Here is a 24,012-nt window from a genome sequence, read left to right as displayed (position 1 = left end):
GACTTTCATCTACATCTCCTATACTAAGACTATGCATTTATTCAATGAGCAAACATTTACTGAGTCCTTTGGACTTCTAAGTATGCTGCTGATTGTCACCCACAGAGCTCGTGGAAAGGACCTGTAGATGACAACTGCCACACCTGAAGTAAGTGTTATGATGAAAGCACAGGCTATTGTGGGAACAGGCAGGAGAGGCACGCAATCCACAGGCACCAGCTCTAATGAGAGCATTCAGGGAAGGTTTTTTTGGAGGAGATTATATCTGAGGCAAAATTGTGTAGGATAAATATGAGTTAACCTTGCCAAAAAATGAAAAGAAGAAAAGTATATTAGGCAAGGGAAGCAGCATGTGCAAAGGCAGCCACGAGAGCCCATGTCATATTCTGGGAGCCTCAAGAATTGCCAACCATACAGTGGAACAGACACCTATTTCGGCAGGTTTAAGAGTTCTGGCTCAGTATTAGTATAGTAGTTCTCTCCTGTCTGCAGTACTAGATTTCTGAAAATCCTAAAAGTAGAATTCTGTTGATTTTACTAAAGACTTCATGCAGGAAAGTCTTTACAGACTTTATGGACTAAAAATTTTATAGAACAAAATAGGGTCTTAAGTTATGAGTGAACCACCAAGGAAACAAATATATATATATATTTAAACTGCATTAAAATAACAGCTTGTGGATAATATTTTCTACATCCCTAATGGGCACTGTACAAATCAGTTCCTGTTCACTAGAAATTCTAGAATCATCCTCCATGGCAGGTTCGGAGATATGCTTTTTGCAGATAATATGCCTGCTGAGAGACATTTTCTTTTTTCATCAATTCTCCATCCACCTCAATGCCCTGGATTTCTGACTCCCAGTCCTACTGGTTTCCCAAGGACCTAAAGGCTGGAATCCCAAGCCTCATAATTCAATTCACTTCCCTCCCTCCTAACGGGCAGGAGTGCAGCCTTATAAAGGTTCAGGTTTCAATGCAGGGAATACAAGTAAGATTCTGATCAAGGGATACCCAGTTAACCAAATGACCAGTTTCAAGGCAGTATGGTGAAGTACAGTGCTATGGGAGTTCGGAAGGAAAAGTCAGTTCCAGCTGGGCTGATCAGACAACATGGAGAAGATAGTGTGTGATGTGGTTGTGAAGGATGACTACTATTCCAGTTGGCAATGGCAATGAACTGGTAGAAGAAAGGGTACTCATGGGAGAAAGGAACTGTATGGACAAAACAGTGAGAGGAGGCAACTGGCTGGTGTGTGAAGATGAGAAGGTTTATCTGGCCAGAGTTCAGGAGGAGACTCCCGACTCCTGACAACCAGGTATATGGTAAAACGGGTAAGAACTTGGGTTGAGGGAGTAGGGGTAGAAAGTAAAGAGATAAAGTTTTAATGGTGATAATAATTACTTGATAATATCATCATGCTGAAATGTGCTTCATTCCAGTTTGTACCAAATACAGAACTTATGCTGAAAACAACAAAGAATGTGTGAAATGCAACTGCTTTGGCACTGCTGTTTGCTATATATAATAAACCTGAAATATGGTTCTGAATTTTAGTTCATGTCCAATATGTGCCCAAGTCTTATTATTTATTCTTGGAAATTGTACCCAGGATTCGTTCCTTATTTCCATTGCCATCGTCTCAACCATAGTCCCAGCTCTCATCACTTCCGGCCTAGAAACTGCCTCCAATCCAATTCATCCTTTATTCATGCATTCCTTTAATAAAATATTATTAACCACCTACTTTACAGGAAACTGCAGGTACTCTCATAGTGGCTAGTGGTAACCAATAATGGCTGGAAGAAGCTTTGGTTCCTGGGGATATGAAGAACACAGTACAAACTGCCCTTCAGGGCTTCATGTGCACGCCACCAAATCAGTGTGCCTAAATCCCCGTTCCATGTGTGTCCTCCCCTCCCCACGTCACTTATTTATATCTGCTCTTTATTTTGTCCATTAGATAAAACCTTTTTTTTTTGTATGGATGTTAGAGCGCCTCAATAACTTTGATTAACTCTGTCTAACATAATTTCCCATTATTGTCTAAGACAAGCTCTTCACTCTGGCTTCTAAGTCTCATCACCATCTTTAGAAATCAGCATGTCTTTCCTGCCTCCAGATTTTCATTCATTCCTTTCTCTCTATTCTCCCCGTCCAGCTTCAGACTGACTATATTTCTAGCTACCGAAATGCCACCTCACAGAAATGTTTTGAAGATTCAATAAAACAATTGATGTAAATATTTAGAATGGTCTCTGACCCAGAGTAAACCTTCAGTAGTTGTAAACTATTGTTATTATCCTTCAAAATCCAATTAAATAGCATGTCCTCCATGAAATTTTGACTACTTAATCTCTCTAGGTTCTAATTTCCTAATCTGAAGAGTGAGAGGTTAGGTGAACTCAAAATAATTCTTCTTAAGCCTACACCATTCCTTCTCATCTCTGAACTCCTATTACATTTTCAATCAGTAAGAATAATAACCACCATTTACATGTGCCAGGCAATGCAGAAGTACATTTTAAATGCATGATCTCATTTAATTTTCATGAGAGTCCTATGAGATCTGTCCTAATGTTAGAGAGGTTGCAAGACCTGCCCATGGTCACAAAGTTGGCGAGAGGCAATGCTGACATTGAAATCCCTAGTGTCTGATTCCAGAGTGAAGCACCCATAACCAGATTATAAAGTGAAGTGAGGAGTGAACTAGAAGTGAGAAAGAGAGATGTTGAATATGGGCTACCCTTTCAAGAGGCTTGGCAATGAAGGGAGGAAAGGCAGAGACAAAGGGGTAGCTATTTGGGTCACAGATTTTGTTGTTTTTGAAGGTGGGAGAGATGTGGGCATGTTTGTACACTGAAAGCAAAGACTCATGTAAATGGATTAACTTTAGACCTGTCTTCCTTTGAGGCAGGAAGGAAGGAGGGCAAGAATGGATAGTGATCCAAAGAAGTTAAACTCTCTTTGATGGGACAATAAGATTTAAAAAATCATGATCCCAGTGTTGCTAGCAGGAGCCTAGATTCTTCATTCCTTCAAGCCTTCAACAAATATTAATTGTATGTTTACTAAGAACTAGGTAAAGCAGTTTGTGCTGGAGAACAATGATAAATAAGACATGATCCCTATATAGCCTCACAGAGCTAATAATGAAGTGATATATTGCCTTTACATTTAATTGGAAAAATATGAAATTAATTTCTTTAAAATGTATGAATGGATAATGATCTCATCATGAGACAGTGATACAGTGCTATAATTGACAGCATTGTGCAAAAGCACTAAATACTGACTTAATACATTTTCACTTCAAGTTATCATTTTTCTTAACCTTCTGCTTTTTATTTTCAATGATAAGCTATATAAGGAAATGGCATCAAAGAATTCTTCCAACATAACATTTAGGAAAATAAAAACTAGAAATGCTTTCATGATGTGTTTCCCCCCTAGGAAATATCGGAAATTAAATATTGCAATATATTTAATAGGGTGTCAAAGAAACAATATCTGAACTAATTTTCTTTACAGAGTTGATTTATACATGGAATTCTGTATGTAATATTTAAGCTCTAGGTTTGATATAAAATATTCAGAATATATCCAGAAATAATCTATCTCTACCTTAAAAGAATAAAGGGCAGATTATTATTCTTAGCAAACTGTAGCAGGATGGACTCAAAGTTATTTCAGTTTACCTTCATCTCCAATACAAACTTTAACTGAAAAAAAAAGGAAAGAAAAGAAAAAGAAAAAAAAAAAAACCACTAACAAATAGGGCCTGTTTGAGAGTGAATTAGAATATTTTTTAAAATTCACAAAATGGTGCCAACAGTATTGAAATTTAAAAATTAAAAAGATAATGAAATATAATACATAGATAATGAAACATAATACATCTTATTGTAGAACATAAAATTCTAAATTTATAGAAAATCTACTTTTGAACACAGCAAGGATTTTGCCAAAATTTAGTCCATACCCCCTGGAAACGAAAAAGGTGATTAGGTAAGTTTATCCATTGTTAGGACTTGGATTCCTTAATTCCCAGGTCCTATACATCATCTGCTCTCCCCCTCCTCCAATCCTGGTAGGCAGCTGATGAGACCTGTACGGCATTATTGTAATGAGGATCCTACTAGACTCTGATGCAGTTGGATGCATAGGTGGGAGTCATAAGCAAGAAATCGTTTGAAATTTGAACACTAACTATTACTTTAGAGGAATGTCATACGTTCCAACAATTAATTTGCCAGGAGAATAAAAGTCTGAGAAAACAAGGAAAATTGAAGAACTAAACCATAAATATTAAAACATATGTGGTAGTATTTATCTAAATTGAATTTTGTTAAATTACTATTAACCCATTTAATCCAATGACTGGCACTTACCGACAGACTACTGTGTATAGCCCAGGTATTAGTTAGTCCAAGGTACAAAGAGAGTTGGGAGAGACCCGAGGAAAGGGCCAAGGGGAGGAGGAGGAAAAGGGAGAGAGAGGGAGGGAAAGGGAAGGTAGTAACCTTTAGGTGCCTTACAGTCTGAGCACATAAAATATGCTATACTTTAGGCACTAATTTTACTAAGCAACATATACAAATCAGTGTGGTATAAATGGTACATGGGGTGAAGAAATGAAACGTGGAGAAGTAAGAGCAAAACTGTTAACGAAGTAGAATTTTATGCTGGAAGGTTTAAATCAAGTTAGTGTGTGGTAAACAAAAAAAGATTGACAGGGAAGAGGGCTTTCAAGAGAGACTTTTGTGAGTTACAGGAAGGAAATCATTTTCCTTTTTGAAACTTGGGGCACAGGATTATCTTCCCTATTACCTAATAAATTAGGATTGTTGAAATTTAAAGTTTTACTTTCACTCTGTTCTTCACGTTACTGTGAGTAACCGTTGTGCCAATTACTTAGATAAGCACTCTAAATCCAGTTTCTCCTCTCTTCCAGAATAGGGAAGGGAAAGTGAGTAATTTCAGCCCCAAGGAGTGAGATTATAGGTGTGAAGAATGATTCATGGAGTGAGAAGAGGAGGACATGGAGAATAGAGCCGGAGGAATACCAACATCTAGGAGAGGGACAAAAGCCAGGGAAAGAACAGAGGAGAGACAAGAGGCTGGGAGAAGCATGCAGAGAAGCCAGGTGAGGTCACTATTTCAAGGAGGGCCAAAAAGGTCAATGAGGAGGACCAAAAAGACGGAGGTTGTCACTGGAGATCACAGCAAGTATGACTTCGAGAGGACGCCATGGACGGAAAATACACTCTGGTGAGTGGAGACGTGAATTGGAGGAGGCATCCGCTGAGTGGTGCCTGAAGCATGTTAATTAATCATTTACCAGGCAAGCCCAAGCCAAGTAAAATTTTGAAGTGATTTCCCACTACTTTTCTGTGATACTTCTGTTGTTACTTGCCCACCCAAATGAGAGCACTTCGAGGCCAAGAATCAGCTTAGCTTCAGGACATAGCCAGAGACAGAGACATCATCAGCACCTCCCGTATTAGACGTATTAAAAGAGAATGCATTCCATTATTTCACAACAAAATCCTGGTTACAGGAGGAAGTAAAACATATCTACCATCTTTAAAGTTGCAGAAACTAGTAAACAAAAAACTAAGCCAATTTATTTAAATGAGTTAGCGATAAAGATATACGTCATATCCAGATCTGAAGATTTCTTCTGAATTAAGTTTCCCAAACACTCGACTCAGCAGCCACAACACAACCCAGGTGCAATGTGGTAGCACATGTACTTGGATATTACATTTTGGGTTTAACTGATTTCTTTATAATCAGGTTATCATTTTGATGTTTTTGTGTCTTCCAGTCTTTCCTGGATTTTCTTTTATTTTTCATTTGTTTATTTTGTAATATTGGAATAATCCTGAATATTGTTTTGTGGTCCTCCCTTCTAAATAAATCTGAGAATATTCTCACCTCATTAAATATTTCTATAAGATTATTTTTTGACAGATACTTATCCTATGTATATACCATGATTCACTTAAGCATACCCTCTTCAGGGACTTTATGGAATGTACTGACTTTTCTTTATTATAAAGAACACATATTGCCTTAATAGAACATTTAAAGTAAACAGTGGGTTTGAATTTTCATGGCTTAAGGCACAGAACAAATATCTGCTGTTCTTTGCTTATTTTTAATTTTTATTATTTATTCATTCAGTCATTCATTCATTTATTTTGGTGGGCAGCAAAGCAAGGTTTATTGAGAGCTAGCAAAAAGATAGTACAAAGCTCCCGAGGAGGGAGGGAACCCAAGAGGTTTGCCCTATTTTTTATTTTTTAAAGATTTATTTATTTGAGGGAGGGGGAGAGTGTGTGCTCATGTACGCATGCATGCAAGCAGGGGGAGGGGCTGACAGAGAGGGAGAGGGTGAGAACCCTCAAGCAGACTCCCTGCTGAGCACCGAGCCCCACTCAGGGCTGGATCCCAGCACCCTCAGATCATGACCTGAGCTGAAATCAAAAGCAGGATGCTCGACAGACTGAGCCACCAGGTACCCCTGCCTTTCTTTAAATAACAATAGTGCCAAGTCTACACAAATGAAGGTTGACAATTTTACTGTCATTCTGAGTTGATGGCAAAATACAGGTCTTCAATATCTTAAATATCAATATTTAAGGTCTAAAATGTAAGTATCTCTTCCCAGATATTAGTTTAGCATTTTAAAAAAGTATGATCCATAAAACATTAATCCCAGAGGTTACATTCTGAGATGAGGTACATAAATAGTTACATATAAAACCAGTAAGTTAGAAAAATACTGTCTATTATATCTTTCTTTTAAAAATATGTATGGGCTCACAAGGCATAGTATCAGGACAAGTCCTGACAGAAAAGTAATCTACTTACTAACGCTTATCACAGTATTTTTCAAATTTGTCTAACCATGCAACCCCTTACTATGTACTATTAATTATTACCTTTAATTCTATAAAAGCACACTTTGGGAAATTCTAATCTAGGCAATACAAGGAAATGAAAGTTTTTCTAATCAAGTTTTTCATTTAATTGCTTAAGAAGCCAGACACGTGAACTTTGGAAGAAGCATAAAGATCTTATAAATACTATCCTTATTACCAGTTAAGATTTTTATACTGTTAAACACAGTGCAAAATAAGACATTTAAGTGTAAAACTGAACAGAATTCTAACCAACACAGAATTAAGCAGATTGATAGCAATATATTTGGTATTAATACCAAATTAATGAAATTGTTTAGCTATGTTTCTTTCCAAAAGTTTCTCTATTAAGAAGAACATAGTGAACCACTTTGATTCAGATTCTTATTTTAACTTAAGCTCTTGGAGCTGCAGCTTCTCCATCCATAAAATAGGAATCAACAGAATCTATCATGCAGGTTGATACCTTAATGCAATAAAATCATTAATGCAAAGAGTTTATCATCAACCTGACACAAAAATAATGCTCAATAAACATGAACTATTTTTAAAGGACATTTTAATCCTATTTTATCCCACAGATCATTTTATTTTTCTGAGCTCCCCCCACCATATATACAGTATAAAACAATATTAACTGTAAAGGCTTTTAAAACTCTTAGCTAAGGCAACAAAACAAAACCAAGCTAAAAATGTCCTCAAATGAAACCAAAGACTATATTTGAGTGTACATACATATACACGGACACACATATATAACTAATTTATATAAAACATTATACCCATCTTCTAGAATTTTTTTTTGTTTCTCTTTAGTAGCTTTGTAACATTCCTATGTTTAAATCTACAAGGACCTCTGGTACGGCTCCCCACACCCCCCCCCACACCCCCCGCCATTGCCAAATGATTCCTCAGGTGGCTGCCCAGGGACTGCTCAATCTCGAAATCTGGTCAAGCAAGCTCCCCAGGGGGTCAGGGCCTTTCTGTACAGGCTGCTACTGTTTCCCTTAGGGTGAGTGCTTTGTGTAAAAATAGTCAAATGATAAGTAACATTTTGCATTCAAAGTAGAAACAAGGTGCAGTGAGACGAACACTGGCTTTGAAGAGCCCGGTGCTCATCTGTATCTACCATTTACCAGCAGTACGACCCTACAAAAGCAATTTAATTTCTTTTTTTTTTTTTTTAAGATTTTATTTATTTATTTGACAGAGAGAGACAGCCAGGGAGAGAGGGAACACAAGCAGGGGAAGTGGGAGAGGAAGAAGCAGGCTCATAGCGGAGGAGCCTGATGTGGGGCTCGATCCCAGGACCCTGTGATCACGCCCTGGGCCAAAGGCAGACGCTTAACGACTGAGCCACCCAGGTGCCCCAAAAGTGATTTAATTTCTGAGCCTTAAGTATCTCATATACTTAGTCTAAAGAATACTTGTTTTCCTCTCTCTTACGCCACTCTGATGAACAAATGAGATAATATAGAGAAAAATCTTGACAGCTGCAAACACAAATATAAATATTAAGGAAGAATAATTTATTTCAGTTTCACCATAGTGGCTAGGAAAGGCATATGTATACATGTCCCAAAAGAACACACTGGAAGAGAAAATCTATGACCTATCCAAATCACCCAGTTGATCACAGAAGATTTCACTGCGAGACTAGAGTGCTTTCGACATTGCCGTAAATGGGAAATCTTTAACATGACACCAAGATTCACCCATTTTATTTATTTTTCAATAATCTTTTTTCACCCCTTTTAATTTATCTGGCCATATTTTTTTCAATTATTCTAAAGAGTGTCTAGCACAAAATAGAAGTTTAAAAAATCTATCATAACTGAATTATTCTAAGATAAGACATGTACCTGTATTAGAACTTCTACAATTATAAATTTTTATAATTTTACTGTATTTTTCTCAAAATTGTCGCTTCCTCATCATCACCTTATTAAGAACAGAAAATCAATAAAAATGTTTTTTTTCCTGAATTTCTCTGCTCTCTAATTTCCCTCATTTTAAAAGCAGCATTCCAGGTTTTTAGCAGATGACATGCTAAGAAAACAAATGGCTAAAATGTAGTGGTTAAAAACACTAGCTCCAGAGTAGAGTCAGACATGATTTGGGTTTTGTAGCTCTGTAAACTTAAATAAAACGATTAACATCTATGAATTGCAGTTTTCTCCTCTGTAGCATGGAGATAGTTCATACTTCCAAGTATTGTTTGGAATAGATAAAGAAGCCAGGTAACCAAATTTACTGAGTTCTTACTTGTGCTGGGCACTTTACATATACTATCTCGTTTAATCCCACAAATGTTATAAAACAGCTTCAGTGCCTGTCATTGTAGTAAGATTTCAGTAAGTATTCTTAGATAATACTATTTCACAAAAAAGCTGAGCATTTTTCTCAAAGAAAGATTAAGGAATATTTGTCAGTGTAGGGTGAGAAGTTGGTTGCCCCTGAGTAGGCTAACCAGGTCCTAATTACCTTCACTTAAACATAAATGCTAAACGGGGTTTACACTAGCTGTTCAGTCCTTCTTTTCTTTGAACAGAAATACTCAAAACCCAAACCTTCAAAAGAAGGAAATGCTATGGGAATGAAAAAGTATTCCTTCTTCGACAATTTTTCAAACCCTATCTTTTGTCCTTCCATTCACAGAAATGCTAGCATGTACACATATAGGACACACACACATTTTATATCAGGCTTGTAGGGGACACTATTGTGTGTCTCGTTAGTATTTAGTTCCAGTCTTCCATCTTAATAGAACTCCCTGCCTTTTTTTTCTTGGGTTGTGCTTCTTCAAATAAACTTTCATGGTCTACCTGAAAAATCATAGTTCTTCAGGAGTAATTTTAACTATATTCTGTCTAATGGTCTTTCTTAAAATTCTATTTTGTTATTTCTCAGTAGGAATAAAAAACAAAAACAATTTTAAGTGTATAGAAAAGAGTAACTTTCTAATAGTATTGCCTCCATCATGTGGGTTTTTAAGACTTTTTAGGAAAAAAAAAGGTTTTTAAAAACTTTCTTCAACTATTTTAAAGATTTCATTTTTTTATTTGAGAGAGAGTGAGAGCAGGAGCGAGGGGCAGAGGGAGAGGGAGAAGCAGACTCCCCGCTGGGCAGGGAGCCTGATGTGGGGCTCGATCCCAGGACCCTGGATCATGATCTGAACTGAAGGCAGATGCTTAACCAACTGAGCCACCCAGGTGAACCAGGAAGGAAAGGTTTTTAAGCCATGTTATATTTTTATAATTGAATCATCAACGAATTAAAAAATAACACATGCTTGGCTATCTCACCAGTATCAAGTGGTTATTTATGAACATTTTATGTTAAAAGATAGAGGTTCCAATTCTGCTTCTACCACCAGCTAGCTGTATGATCTTATTTTTTTCTTCAAAATCTTATTTATTTATTTGTCAGAGAGAGAGAGAAGGAGAGAGAGAACAGTCAGGGAGAGAAGCAGACTCCCAGCCAAGCAGGGAGCCCAATGCCGCACTCGATCCCAAGACTCAAGCCGAAGGCAGACGCTCAACCCAGTGAGCCACCCAGGCATATCTAGCTGTATGATCTTGATCGTAATCCCTTGGCCTCAGTCTCCTCAACTTCGAAAAAAAGGACTAAGACTTAATGATCCCTCCCAACTTTTCCAACTGTCAAATAATTAGCGAATATCTCCCCTTTACTAATAGTTGGTAGGAAAAAAAAATGAGGATATACAAAAAATTTTTGAATTTCTCCCCTTTACTAATAGTTGGTAGGAAAAAAAATGAGGATATACAAAAAATTTTTAAAAGTAAAAAGCTAAGAAAAGATAATTAAATTTGAGATGTACGATTTCTATAGTAATTACGCCTTTAGTGTTTCCTGGCTACATATTTACATATTAAAGAAAGCCCCTATGACGAGTGTAAGAGCAAACAGAGTCCTGGAAGCTATGCCCTAGGGAGAGTAATTTCACTGAGTCAGAGATACAATGCTCTGTTAGTTGGTAATTAGTAACACTTGATGCTTAAACAAAACGTTCTTAGAGAATGCTTAGTAAAAGCAGCTTTGCCATAAATATGGTCAAATGTGACCTGAGAAATCCATGTAGCTTGTATCATTAACACTGGAAAATAAAGAGTCAGAATTAATATCAAAAGAAAGACAAACTTAAAAACAAAAGCTGAAGCAGAAATGATCAAAATAATAGATTCTGGTGATAAAAGATCTGCAATTAGCCTGAAATTCTCACTGGAAAAACACTGGGAATTTCTATGTAATAAATTAAGAAAATAACACAATACTATTATCCAGGTACTGGGAAAAATACCAAATAGCAACAACCAGAACAGTAAGAGTAACAATTTTACCAGTTTAACAATTTGAAAAGTATGATGAAAGTATGAAGAGTACATTTAAATCTTACATCAAAAAACTAGACTGTGTTACATATACTTTAATAAGTTTTCCTAATGTTTCATTTATTGGGCCCTGCCTCTGTGCAAGTATTGTATTATGGACCATGGGAGATACAAAAGAAAAAGATGTTATTTCACTTAATGAACTTTGTTCCTATAAAAACATGGCATGTCCTGTATGTATATCCTGGTAATCCTGGTTTGAAAGGTAACATCTTAAATAATTTTTTTAATTTTTATATTTTCAGATTTACAAATGATGGAAATAAAATATACAGGAAATGCTTCATAAATTTACAAAGTCGTTTGTTTTCATTTCCTTTCATGATATTTAAGAACTAATTTTTAGGTAAACTTTTTTTTTAGATTTATTTATTTATTTTAGAGAGAGAGAGAGAGAGAGCACACAAGCAGGAGGGGCAGAGGGAGAAGGAGAGAGAGAATCTTAAGCAGATTCTGTGCTGAGCATGGAGCCCAACATGGAGGATATCACGACCCTTAGATCACAAGCTGAGCTCGAACCAAGAGTCAGGTGCTTAACTGACTGCACCACCCAGGAGCCCTTCAGGTAAACTACCTTAAACCAAAAGTTTGTTCATCATTTCAGATTTTCCTTAATGAAGGTGGAAATCGATATTCAACAATCATGGAATAGTCAGCCATCAATTTCTGTGGCCGTTTAAAGTGATAAGTGTAACATATTCTGTCAATACATGGAAAGAAGCATATACAGAAAGGTGAAATGAGGGAACAAAAAGCACGTGAAGGATGGTCCATGCAGGGATCACAACCTCCTAACCACGTGTGATGTCACTGAGAGAAATCATGAAGGAACAAAGAGAAAGTTTCTCTGTGTATAGGATACGAGCAGTATTACACCATCTTCCTCATACAATGAGAGAAAGAGCTATTTTCTGGTGGGTGTAATGTAGCGTTCACAATGGCAAATTCCAGAGCTAAAAAAAATCTACATGAAAATTTCTAATTTTCTACTCTTATATCATGAACCATCCAAACTTTTGAAAAGGTTAGTAAGAGGTAAATTTCACCAGAAAAATACAATGAAATTTAGTGTAGATAGTCTCGAATTTTAGATATATATAAAAAAAAATCACTTGAAAGTCCAAAAATTTCATAAGCATAAAAAAAATTAAAAGTCCATATACTTGGTATGTAAAATAGGATATGTAATAAAATTTCTATCCATTACTTAACTAAAATTTTATTTTCAAGTGTTTTCTCTCTTTTTTTTACTAGTTTCTCTAAGAAACACAGTATAACTGAACAAGGATCCTTCAAAAAAAATGTAAAATCTTTAAGAGCCATAAAGGTTTTCCAAATGAAAAGCAATTGCTTTCCAATTGAAATTTAGACATTTTCAAATTTACATGAACTCTGAAAGGAAATAACACATAGACAATCATTAATTTCTATGCTCTCAAACAGCAATGTCATTCTGTCATCAGCCTGCTACTTTTCTTCTTTTCTCTTTTAATTTCTATTCATTTTGGGGAAAAGAATACTAAGTTATTATTAATATATGTAGCCTATATTATGTAAATTTATAATTGTCAAGAAATATTGCAGAAGCAAACGCCTTATGCATTCTTTGGACTTTTAGGTGCCCTCATGCTGCCCCCTGCTGCCCAGTGTCCACACTTACTGAAAACTGTCCCAAACTTTTCAACCTTTGCTAGTTCTCTTTATTGTCCCCATCAAAAATTACCTGGCCAGAGAACCAGACCATTGAAGTTTTCCTCTACTCAGGCTAACGGGTAAATGGTAATGTAAGAAAGAACTAATTTCCTCCTATTTATTCCATCACCATTTTTTTTTTTTTTTTTGGCTAATTACAAGCACTTGAATTGTTCTATCAGAAATGGCTGACATCCAGATTCCCTAGCTTGGGATTCCAAATCTTCCTGGTGTTGGTTCCAAGCTACCATCACAGGTCATCTCTCCCGGACACTAACCCCCACACATTATAGCTAACTTTCTATCCACATGGGACTTCTAGCTGGTCTTTCCAAATGCCATGTGTTTTCTCTTCTTGCCTGTGCCCATACTGCTTTCTTTACCTGGAATGTCTTCTCTCAATTTCTACATATTGAAAGTCTATGTGCCTTTCGAGGCTCTGGTCAAAACTATCTTCTCCATGAAGTTTAGCTCAATTCCCAACTGCTTCTCTTCTCTCTAATCTGTTAAGGCTCAAGACAGTGTTGTTGCTGTTGTTTTTAATACAGTAGACCTCAATAAAGATTTATTTGGTGAGTGAAGAGCAGGTAACAAAGAAACCTTAATTGCTGGAAAGGCCATCTGACTTCCTGACTTCTGAGAGTAGCTACAGAGGATAATGAGAGCTTCTCTGACAATACTGTGATATCCATATGCCTAAATGGGCTGAACTTTATAATTCCCATCACACTGTGTAAAGCCTATTTTGATCCCTGAAATCAAGGGTATCTATGAAAAAAGGAACTTATGGCATATAATGAATGCTTATGACATATCAGGCACTATTCTTGGTGCTTTAAGTGCTTTCACTCATTATAGTCTCACAATAGCCAGGTGTGGAGGGAATATTACCTTGTTTCATAGAAGAAACTGAGGGTCCGCACAGTTATGCAACTGGCCCAAGTTTACACATGTAGTGAAGGGCAGAGCTAGGAACTCCAACAGATCGGGCAAAGCTGTGTTCTCATAATGTCTTCAATAGAAATGTGTATGGGGAGGCTTCGAGTTAGCTATTTGAGGGGTAAAAAAACACAAACAAAACCAAAAACAAACAAAACAAAACCCTGTCAACAGAATATGCTTGGAAATTGTGACCACATAGTCAGACAAAGCCATGAGAGAGATTCAGTGTCAATTAAGTATCTGTTTGTATCTTCAAGAGTTGATTGTCCTACAAGACAGAATGTGAAGGATTCTGCCAAGTTCAAAGGTGTCTAGATTTGATATAAAGGATAGTTATATATTCTAAAGGATTAAGATATGCACAACCTAAATATTTGTTCATTATTGTAGCCACTTGTGGGTGTAAGAACCAAAGATTCTAACCTGACTTGGAAAAAGGTAAAGATACGACTCACTATCTTGGGCAAATAAGCTTACTTTTTTTTTTTTTGATTCAATGAATATAAGTAAGGCTCAGAATGTTACATCAGTGTCTCAGACAAGGATCTAGTGTGTTCCAACCAAAACCTCTGCTCATCAAGGAACCACAATAAGTTGAGAAGGCAAGGCAGATAAAAACATTCACTTGGCGAGGCATCACCCAAAATCGTTTGGTAGGACCTAACTGTTTTCTTAGTAGGTAAGAAGCTTTTAACTCCAGAAAGATTTTAGAATTAGTACAGAAATTTTTTTTTTAAAAGATTTTATTTATTTATTTGACAGAGATAGAGACAGCCAGTGAAAGAGGGAACACAAGCAGGGGGAGTGGGAGAGGAAGAAGCAGGCTCATAGCAGGGGAGCCTGATGTGGGGCTCGATCCCAGAACGCTGGGACCACGCCCTGAGCCGAAGGCAGACGCTCAATGACTGCGCCACCCAGGCACCCCAGAAGTGTTTTTTAATGTAGGTAATTATTCTGTTTAAGAACACTTGACCTATTGGAGTAAGAGGCCAGCCTATTAGACTTTTAAGTACAATTCCCACAAAGTTATCTATAGTGTTGAAACGTTAAAGAGAACTTAAGAATCACCACACTTAGAAGTTAAGTTTATTAGATATGTAAGACTTTCTTGACTTCTTGAAAGTACTTACTAGATACCAAAGGAGGCAGCTGTATGCAGTAAATTTATAAATGCGGTATAAAGGGGAATAAAAAGTTGGAAGGTATTTAATCAAGTGACAGTATAAATAAGACCAAATTTTAAAGAACCATGATTTCTAAAATTTATAAGATTCACAGTGGTAAGATTTGTAAACTAAATTTAAAAACATAAGGAAGAGCTTCCTTGGATATTAACATTAATAAATTTCAAACTACCTTTTAAAAACTCAAATTAACTTCAGAATAGTCGTTCAGTATGCAAGACTAACAATGGCAATCGGGCTGTTTTTCTTCCAGCTAAAGTTGGTGTTCATTAGGCGGTCAACTTAAAGTTTCATCCCACAGAACAGGCCTGACTGTCCAGTTTTTCTTTATTTTGGTTTGAACGTTCCTCACTTTCTAGGAGATGGGATTATAGCTTCTGAAATATTGAGATGATAAGTAGCAGCACTAATCCACTGACCTCTTCAATAGGGAACTTAGCGATTCTCAACTGCAGCTGTATATTTGAATCCTATGAATAGCTTTTGGAAAATGCTTATGCCAAGATCTGATCCCAGACCAACCAAAACCTCTGGGCATTGTTTTTAAGTTTCTGGATAATGGTAACTGAAGGAAGAGCTGAGAAGCGTTGGTGTAACAGTGCGAGCTTAGCAAGGTCTGGAGCGCCATGCTGTCCGATAGAACTTTCTACAATCATGGAAATTGCTATTGACTGAATGTTTATGTCCCCCCCAGAATTCATATATTGAAATCCTGACCCCCAGTGTGATGGTATTTGGAGGTGGGGCCTTTGGGAGATGATTAGGTCACGAGGGTAGAAACCTCAGGAATGGGATTAGTGTCTCTGTAAAACAGACCCCAGAGAGGTCCCTCACCCCTTCTGCTGTGTGAGGACACAGCAAGAAGATGGCCATCTATGAACCAGGACACTATGACCCTCACCGGATACTGAATCTGCCAGCACCTTGACCTTGGACTTTCAGCCTCTGTAACCATGAGTAATTTTTGTTGTTTATAACCTACCCATGCTATGGTATTGTTCTAGCTGCCTGAAAAGACTAAGACAGAAATGCTCCATAAATCTGTTGTCCAATATGGTAGCCATTAGCTAGGTGTAGCTCTTAAATTTTTAATTTTAATCCAAACTTAAATTTACATAGCTACAGGAGGCTAGTGGCTACTGTGTTGGACAGCACAGTTTGGCAGGATAAGGCCAATTTTAAATGATCTGAGTTTACTATTATATAGATGCTGAATGACTCTTTTTGATACTGGACCACACCAGTCCACTCTTACTACTCTTCTCTTCGGGGTACTTCACGCTAGCTTCTTGACGAAGCCTCTAGTAGTATGAAAGGATAGCTCAAAGTTTATATAGGTTCTTGGGGCACCTGGGTGGCTTAGTCGTTAAGCGTCAGCCTTCGGCTCAGGGCGTGATCCGGTGTCCTGGCTCTTCCGCTGGGAGCCTGCTTCTTCCTCTCCCACTCCCCCTGCTTATGTTCCCTCTCTCACTGGCTGTCTCTATCTTTGTCAAATGAATAAATAAAATCTTTAAAAGAAAAAAGTTTATATAGGCTCTGAGAATATTAGGACATTGAATTTGCTGATTGTTTTTTACTCATTTATGCTGGCAGTTTGTTTCTTGGACTTTATACTTTAATGAAAAATGAGCAGAGGCCCTCACAATTAAAAATTTCTTAAGTATCAAAGCAGTGGAGCAATTAAACTCTTGGGAAAGGTCTTCTTCACTCCTTGGCATATGATAGTGTTTTTCAACTGGAGGTTGCGACCTTTGTTCTGGATGATGGAGAGTTTCCAGTGGACTGGGGCAGTGGACTGAGTTTCAAAGCTAAATATAGGTCACTGGCATGGCAGCCTCTTCCTCAGTCTCATTGAAACCATGTCCTATTAATGAATGTGGGGCATTAGTGGCTGGGGGGGTAACGTCTTGAGAAAAACCAGAAAAATGCCACAGATACAGAAGTCTTTCTCAGATGTAACTTGCTATTGAACACAACGAAGTTCTATTTTTACCCACTTTAAAAAATAATTTGTAAACTGTGGATTGCTATTTCTTTTTTAAAAAAGGGTTAAAAATACACACATATATGATTCATTGGCAAATAAATCTGAAATGTGATATTCATGCTGAGGCATAAGAAGAATCCTCCTTCCGGTCATTGCTCAACTCTTGCCTTTTCAGTGAGGCTATCTTGACAACCCTATTCAATATTTCAATATATGTGTATTCATATATTTGCCAAATATTAAATGACATCCTTTTAAGTTCGGCATATTTCAAAGTCAAAGTATTTATCATGGCAGGTACCATCTGATTCTCTAGGGCAGAGTCTCAAAGGGGACCAGCAACATCAACAGCATCTGAGCTTGCCAGAAATACAGTTTCTCAGGCCCCACCCCAGACCAACTGAGCTAGGAACCCTAGATGTGCGGCCCAGCAATCTGTGTTTTAGCGATTCTGGTGCACAATGACGTTTGAGATACAGTGATCTAGAGTACACTGAATCCCCCAAAAACGTCCCAGAGGGGTAGACTTCCATACATCCCACACTTGGTTAAGATCAAAACATTTCGTACATAAAACTGAACTTGTACGTTGTGAAATAGACGCCAATATTCCATTTGGACCTAGTGTTATGAATCATGAATTTACCCAGTTCAACTAAGCCTCACCAAATCTCTAGTCTTTGATCTTTTTTTTCCCTATAAAAATCAAATTTCTGAAAGAATTTCATGAGATGTTCCTGAAGAGATTAGATGCAATCCAAGTGGGCCTTCAGCAAATTCAACATACAAAAATTCAGATGTATACAACCGATAAGTTAGGGGGCCAATTACTGTTTTAATGAAAATATTAGATTTATAAAATGATTCACTAGAGGATTCATTTAAACAGTGACATCGTACAGTGCGTTAAAATACGTCCATTTACAGAACATAAATTTTACGAATGTCTAATGGGATAGCATAGAGGTGCAGGTAAGTATACAGCTTCTGATTTCAAACGTCCCAGGTTCAAACTCCACCTTTTTCATTTATTGGGTAACCATTAAACCATTCTAAGCCTCAGTTGCCTGTCTGTAAAATGGGTATAATAATTGTCTTATCTCCAAAGTTTGTGTGAGAATTTAAGGATATAATAAAGGTAGCATTTGGCTAGAAGCTGGAACATGGTAAGCTCTGATTAAATGTTTGTTTTTAGTTTAGTTTTGTTTTTAGTAGCTGCCTTCGTGCCCAGTCTGGTCTCTATGAAAACAGTATTTATGCTTTATTACTCAAGAATGTTCATACAAAGCAGTTAAAGTTCATACAAAGCAAATAGAAGCTAACCATACTGAACACTGGATACTGAGCAGGTACTCACCCTTCCAAGAGCTCTTCCCTAGCCAAATTAATCATGGGAATTTTAACCTCCTTGTCCATGACTGGTTAAGGTATGAGCATGTCCTATAAACCTAGTCAAAAAGCTATAAGAAGCAGTGGGCCACTGGGAAAGAATTTCTTCCTTTATTATAGGATGCATTAAGAGAAACTCTCTTCCCTTTGGAAATTATAATATCAAGCTATGATGCCTGGAGCTGCAGCAGCCACATTGTGACTATGAGGAAAGACATTGCTGACATTGTGGCAATGTAAAAGAATGGAACCTGCTAAGGAACTTGGTAACACTGTTGAGCTACTGAACCAAACCTATAACTGGCTTGCTTCCTGTTACTGATTTAGCTGAATTTAGCATATTTTTTATGCCACTATCAGTAAAGTTCTATGTTAGTACCAAAGCAAACTAAATGACATAATACATCTCTAGCTAGATGTATAGCCAGTATGGATTAATTGGCTCTATGACAAAATGATATAATGACTTTATTCTTGAGGTCATCTTAAACCACACATAGAGAATCCTTAATGAAGAGATCCTTCTCCAAATCATCTGCATATAACAGCTGTCTTACTTTCCTGCTCCATATCTGATGTGCTTAACTAATTAACTATTAGCTAACTGCATAATTATGTTACTCTGTAAATGAAAATATTTGTTTTTATTTAAAAAATTGGGCATATCTATCATTACAAATATTACAGAAGATTTTAAAATAAAAACAAATATTTTAATTTTGATATAATCCTTTAACATTGTAATCATATTTTCCTGCTTCATTTCACAATTTATATTTACATTGACAGTTTTTTCATGACAAAGTGAACACAATGTACAAAATGAGGCTCTACCACATTCAAAAGTTTTCACCAAATGGACCTTACAAGGACACACCCCAAATTCCTACTAACAGAGTGATCTTCTCCATCTCTCTTCACAAGCAAACAAGTTTATGTTTTATTTCTCATTTTGCAATAGAACTTTGTATTAATCAACTGTCTATTTATACAGCATCTATTTGGGCTATATCTAAAATCTGAGGGCTATTTCCCCCTCAGTGTGTGAATATTTGGTGCCCAAATAATGGCCCTTCAATAGAGGGACACTTGTTAAATCATGTGATTGTATTTAAATTATTTATTTATTTATTTATTTATTTATTTATTTATTTTTTACTCCAGAAATCTCATTGGTCTTTATTTCCAAATGGGAGCCCCCTCCCCCCATATCTAACACCTTAGATTAGAACTCGAACCTTCTTGGACAATAAACTCCATGAAAGCAGGGATGCTTGGCTCATCTTAATATTATACCCCAGCACCTTAGCAGAGTAGCAAATAATATGTAGGAAAATCTAAAATAAATAAATCTCCAAATAAAAATAAATGTTAAACAAATCAAGTAGAAAGTAAAACCCTTTCATCCTTTTCATAAAGAAATAATTTCTTTGCTTTATTTTCTCTTTAGAATCTCCATTTAAGAATCTTTTTAGAAATACATAAAAAAAGTTATACTGTAAATACCTATTTTGTCTATTACTTTCCCCTTCTCTTTCCTCACACAACCATGCTGAGGCCAGTAGTGAATCTGTATGGTCTTGTGGAAAGTAATGATATGTCCAAGAAACAGCAGAGGAAAATATGCACAAGAAGTGGGTGGAATTTGAAACGCACAATTTCAGATCTGTATTGAACTTGGTTTTCTGAGGACAAAATTTTTAGCTCTTTTCCTTCTTCTAAAGAAGTTCATTCCAAGGTATATTAGATTGGTCTTGGCTAATGTTTTTAGTATTTACGTTAGGTCATCTTAATATCTCTTCCCTTTGTCATCTCATCTTTCCTAATAGGTTTGGCTAACGTAAAAATTTTCTCAATTTTTAGCAATACTAATGACTACAAATTAATAAATTAGGGAATTTTATTGGTTCCTTACATTAAGTCTTAATAAAATTTTCATCTTGTTTCTGTTATTGACCAAACTCCGTAATATCAAGTTCATTTTCCTGAGGTTTATTGTTAGAATGTGATTTATAGATTCTCCATGTCTTTGGTATCATTTGTTTATTTTTTCTGCAACCTGTTTTTGGCTATTTCACTACTCATTGACCCCTCCCTTCCACCAGAGGGATGGGCAGGTTAAAAAAATATGATATGACATTTTAATGTAGTCAATTTTGCTACTTGCTACTATCTCTGATAAAATGGTGTGCAAGAAATAAAGAAATGTGTAATTATTAACTAAAATGACATTTCAGGATTTTTTAATATAATTTTTTTATTGTTCATGATCTAGCAACTGTTACTATGGAAAACTGAGTTCTCTCTAGACTACATTTAATAAATAAATATTTTTTTCATGATAAAAAACATAGTTTATAATAATTCTAATCTAAATCACACCAAACTTGTGAACTAACGCCCACAAAAATATTGTCAGTTAAAGAAAGAATTAATGTCTAAAGAATCCAGAGCTAAAATGAAGCACAAGGTGGATTTAAAAATGGAGAATAATATAAAAGAATATTGTTTTTGCCTTATAGATTTAAACCTCCTACCTACCTAGTGATGTAAGAGGCACATATAAAAGAATATCTTTAACATAAATATATACGGGTGATTTTAAAAAGTGAAGATTTAACTATAATGGTTACTTCATAATCAATGATGTAATAGTCAATGATGTAGGAGAACAAAGAGCATTGCATAGCTACATATGGACTTCATAGCATCAGTTTGTTTTTAAAAGGGGGGCTACAATATATAAACATTTTTAGTTTTTACAAATTAAAATAAAATATATCACCAGCTGAATAACAGAATATTTTAGCAACAAACATATTGGGAAGTATATTTTATTCATTAGATCAACTTCAGAGAACTAAACTCTCCAGAATAACCAGAGGGTTAGATAGTATATTTACACCTGCTGTATTTCATTCTATAAATAATCTATAATGTCAGAACTAGTCTTGATGGGGGCATTTAAATTTTATAAAGAGATAAAATATTACAGTGGACATTTTCAAATTTTTATAGCATAGTATAAACAAAATATGGACATGATACATAATTATTTTTGAAGTTCAAGAAAAGAGTCCTATACAAATAAATTATAGGGACACAAAAACGAGAAATACTATTTCACACATTCTTTTTACTTCAGAATTGTAAATGATTAGGGAAATAAGCATTTACCTATTTCAAAGTGAATAAAAACAATAACTCAAGAAATTTTCACTCTCTCAAGAAATTATTCCATCATATGGTAAGGTGGTCTAGGATAGTATTTCAGTTTTTTTTATTTTATTTGGCAAAATAATCTGTTTTTCGGTACAATTATTGATTCCTCCCACTTCCTTTTTGAACGAAGGATATACTTACTATCTTCATAAACAACTAAAATGTTCACAGAGACGGGTATAATCTATGTCATATCGTAATATACATTTTGTTCTTGGGAGGCTTTGGGCCTAAACCCCATATTCTCTGATCAGATAACTCTCAGTAAGAACAAAGATGAAAAACATTTACTTGCATTTAGATACATGAATACCAGTATTTTTAAAGTTAGAAGCAGTTGTGTACATATTCTCAAAAAATTATCTGATTCCAAAGTATTTGCTCTTTTCAAAACAAGGAGATACATAAATTCAACTGAAGTATCATTTCAAAATAAATAATAATGTAGGCATTACTACATGTCAAACTACTAGAAAATTCCCTGGAGAAACTTAGAATAGTTATCTAAGAAATCACTAGGTTCAAAATGAAATTCAACTTTTACAATGTTGAGTGAGCTAAAACTCAAACATTTTGTTACATTGAAAAAACATTAGCAGATATGGTATTGTAGTATAAAGAAAATGCAAAATGTTACCAAGGCAAGAGAAGGTAAACCAACAGCTTATTATTGAAAAATTCTGATCTAGAGATAATCAGATCAGATAAAACACAACTGCAAACTGCATGCTTGTCCCTGATGCTCCCTGGACGGGTTGTGACGACATGTCTGCTCTCACCCACAGTTCACAGTTCACAACAAACATTTAAATAATACAACTGAATAATTCCTCTGACCAAATTGAACTTTCTTTAAGGAAATAAAGGGATAAGATAATAGATCAAATCTTGCCCCACCTCTTTTTTTTCCTCCTTTTTTCTTTTAGTGAAACTGACATAAATTGTTGAGGAGCACTACAGCGCCACCAACACAGATCAATGCAAAACAAAAAAGATCTCCCACCGTGTGCAAAAAGAAAAAAAATTAGAAAAATGCCAAAAATTACAAAATGTCTCCCAAATGCACCTTTTTGGAGAAAATCAAGCTAGATCTGCAAAGATCATCTAATGAAGAGCTTCAAAGAATTAATATCAGGGAATACAAGTTTAGATCTGATCAGCAAATAAAAGATCCACTATTTAGTAACAGCCATAACTTAATATAAACCCGGTTATGTCGATCTCCACCTTCATTATACCAAGGGCAGCTTTTCTGTAGTTTGTATCCAAGTAATCCATCAATAAAACCACAATAGGCCTACTAAAAAAAAGAAGAAAAGAAAAGAAACAAAACTACATCCACAGTTTGCCTGCTGATAATTTAGTCCTGGACAAATTAGGTAATACATAATTTTTATAAAGAGGATATGCACATATTTGGCATTACCAACACTGCTGGCACAAAACAAGTCCATCTTGAAATAGCTGAGTTCCCTGTAGTTCACAGTAATTAAAGTATAATTTATATCGCAAATATTTAGCTTTAATAATGAAAAAAAACCCAACTATGTTTGTTTTTTCTTTTAGTAAAAATTTACCAGACAGGATTAGGTGGAATATGCAGAGACCAAAGCTAAAGAAAAATACAAAGATTGGTTTTGTTAGAAGAAACACAATGAAAATCCTCTTTATCTGGTGGCTCCTTGGAAGATTTAATGACATAAATGTTTAAAATTACAAACTTACCATTAGTGTAGGCAAAGAAGAAGCCAGTTCTTGAAAAATAATTGTAACAATATAAGCTGGATACTTGTGTCCCTAGAAACAACAGCCTCCGGGCAACATATGGATCTTCAAACATCTTCAAAATATTTGGTAAATAAAAAGTAATACTTTCTTCCATGATGGGTGGCTGAACAGGGTGGCTTCCCCCAGGATCTGTGGGCGTTTGGAAAAAATCGGAGAAATATCCACGAAGATTAAAAGCAGAGGAGGCAGCGGCAGCCAGAAGACTCTGGGGTTAACAACTTTGCGATGGCAAGCAGGCGCGCTCTGATTGGCTGGGAGCGCAGCGTCCCTACAGTCTGCACTATCCCCCGCGCCCCCGCCCCCTGCAGCTCGGAAAAAAATGCAGTGTGTGTGCCATTTTACACTGGGCTTTTAAAAGCACAGCCACCCAACGACGAAAGTCGAAGCTCGCTATTAAGTGACACTGCAAAACAATAGCACCCACGACTGCCTGCGAGCTCGGGAAAATGCCCTCTTAACGGCTCGG

General features: G+C 36.1%; 1 protein-coding gene across 1 annotated transcript in view; it reads right to left on the bottom strand.

The window, feature by feature from the left end:
* EPC1 (enhancer of polycomb homolog 1) overlaps window positions 1-23,803 on the bottom strand; it is a 93,726-nt gene extending 69,923 nt beyond the window's left edge. Inside the window, exon 1 of the mRNA XM_008683901.2 lies at window positions 23,484-23,803. Coding sequence (XP_008682123.1) covers window positions 23,484-23,486 — 3 coding nt within the window. The 5' untranslated portion in view covers window positions 23,487-23,803. The remainder of the gene's footprint in view (window positions 1-23,483) is intronic.
* Window positions 23,804-24,012: the final 209 nt, after the last annotated feature.

The sequence above is a fragment of the Ursus maritimus genome, unplaced genomic scaffold (genome assembly GCF_017311325.1).
Source record: "Ursus maritimus isolate PB19 unplaced genomic scaffold, ASM1731132v1 scaffold_31, whole genome shotgun sequence".
Taxonomy (NCBI): Eukaryota; Metazoa; Chordata; class Mammalia; order Carnivora; family Ursidae; genus Ursus; species Ursus maritimus.
This window is presented reverse-complemented; position numbering and strand designations above follow the sequence as displayed.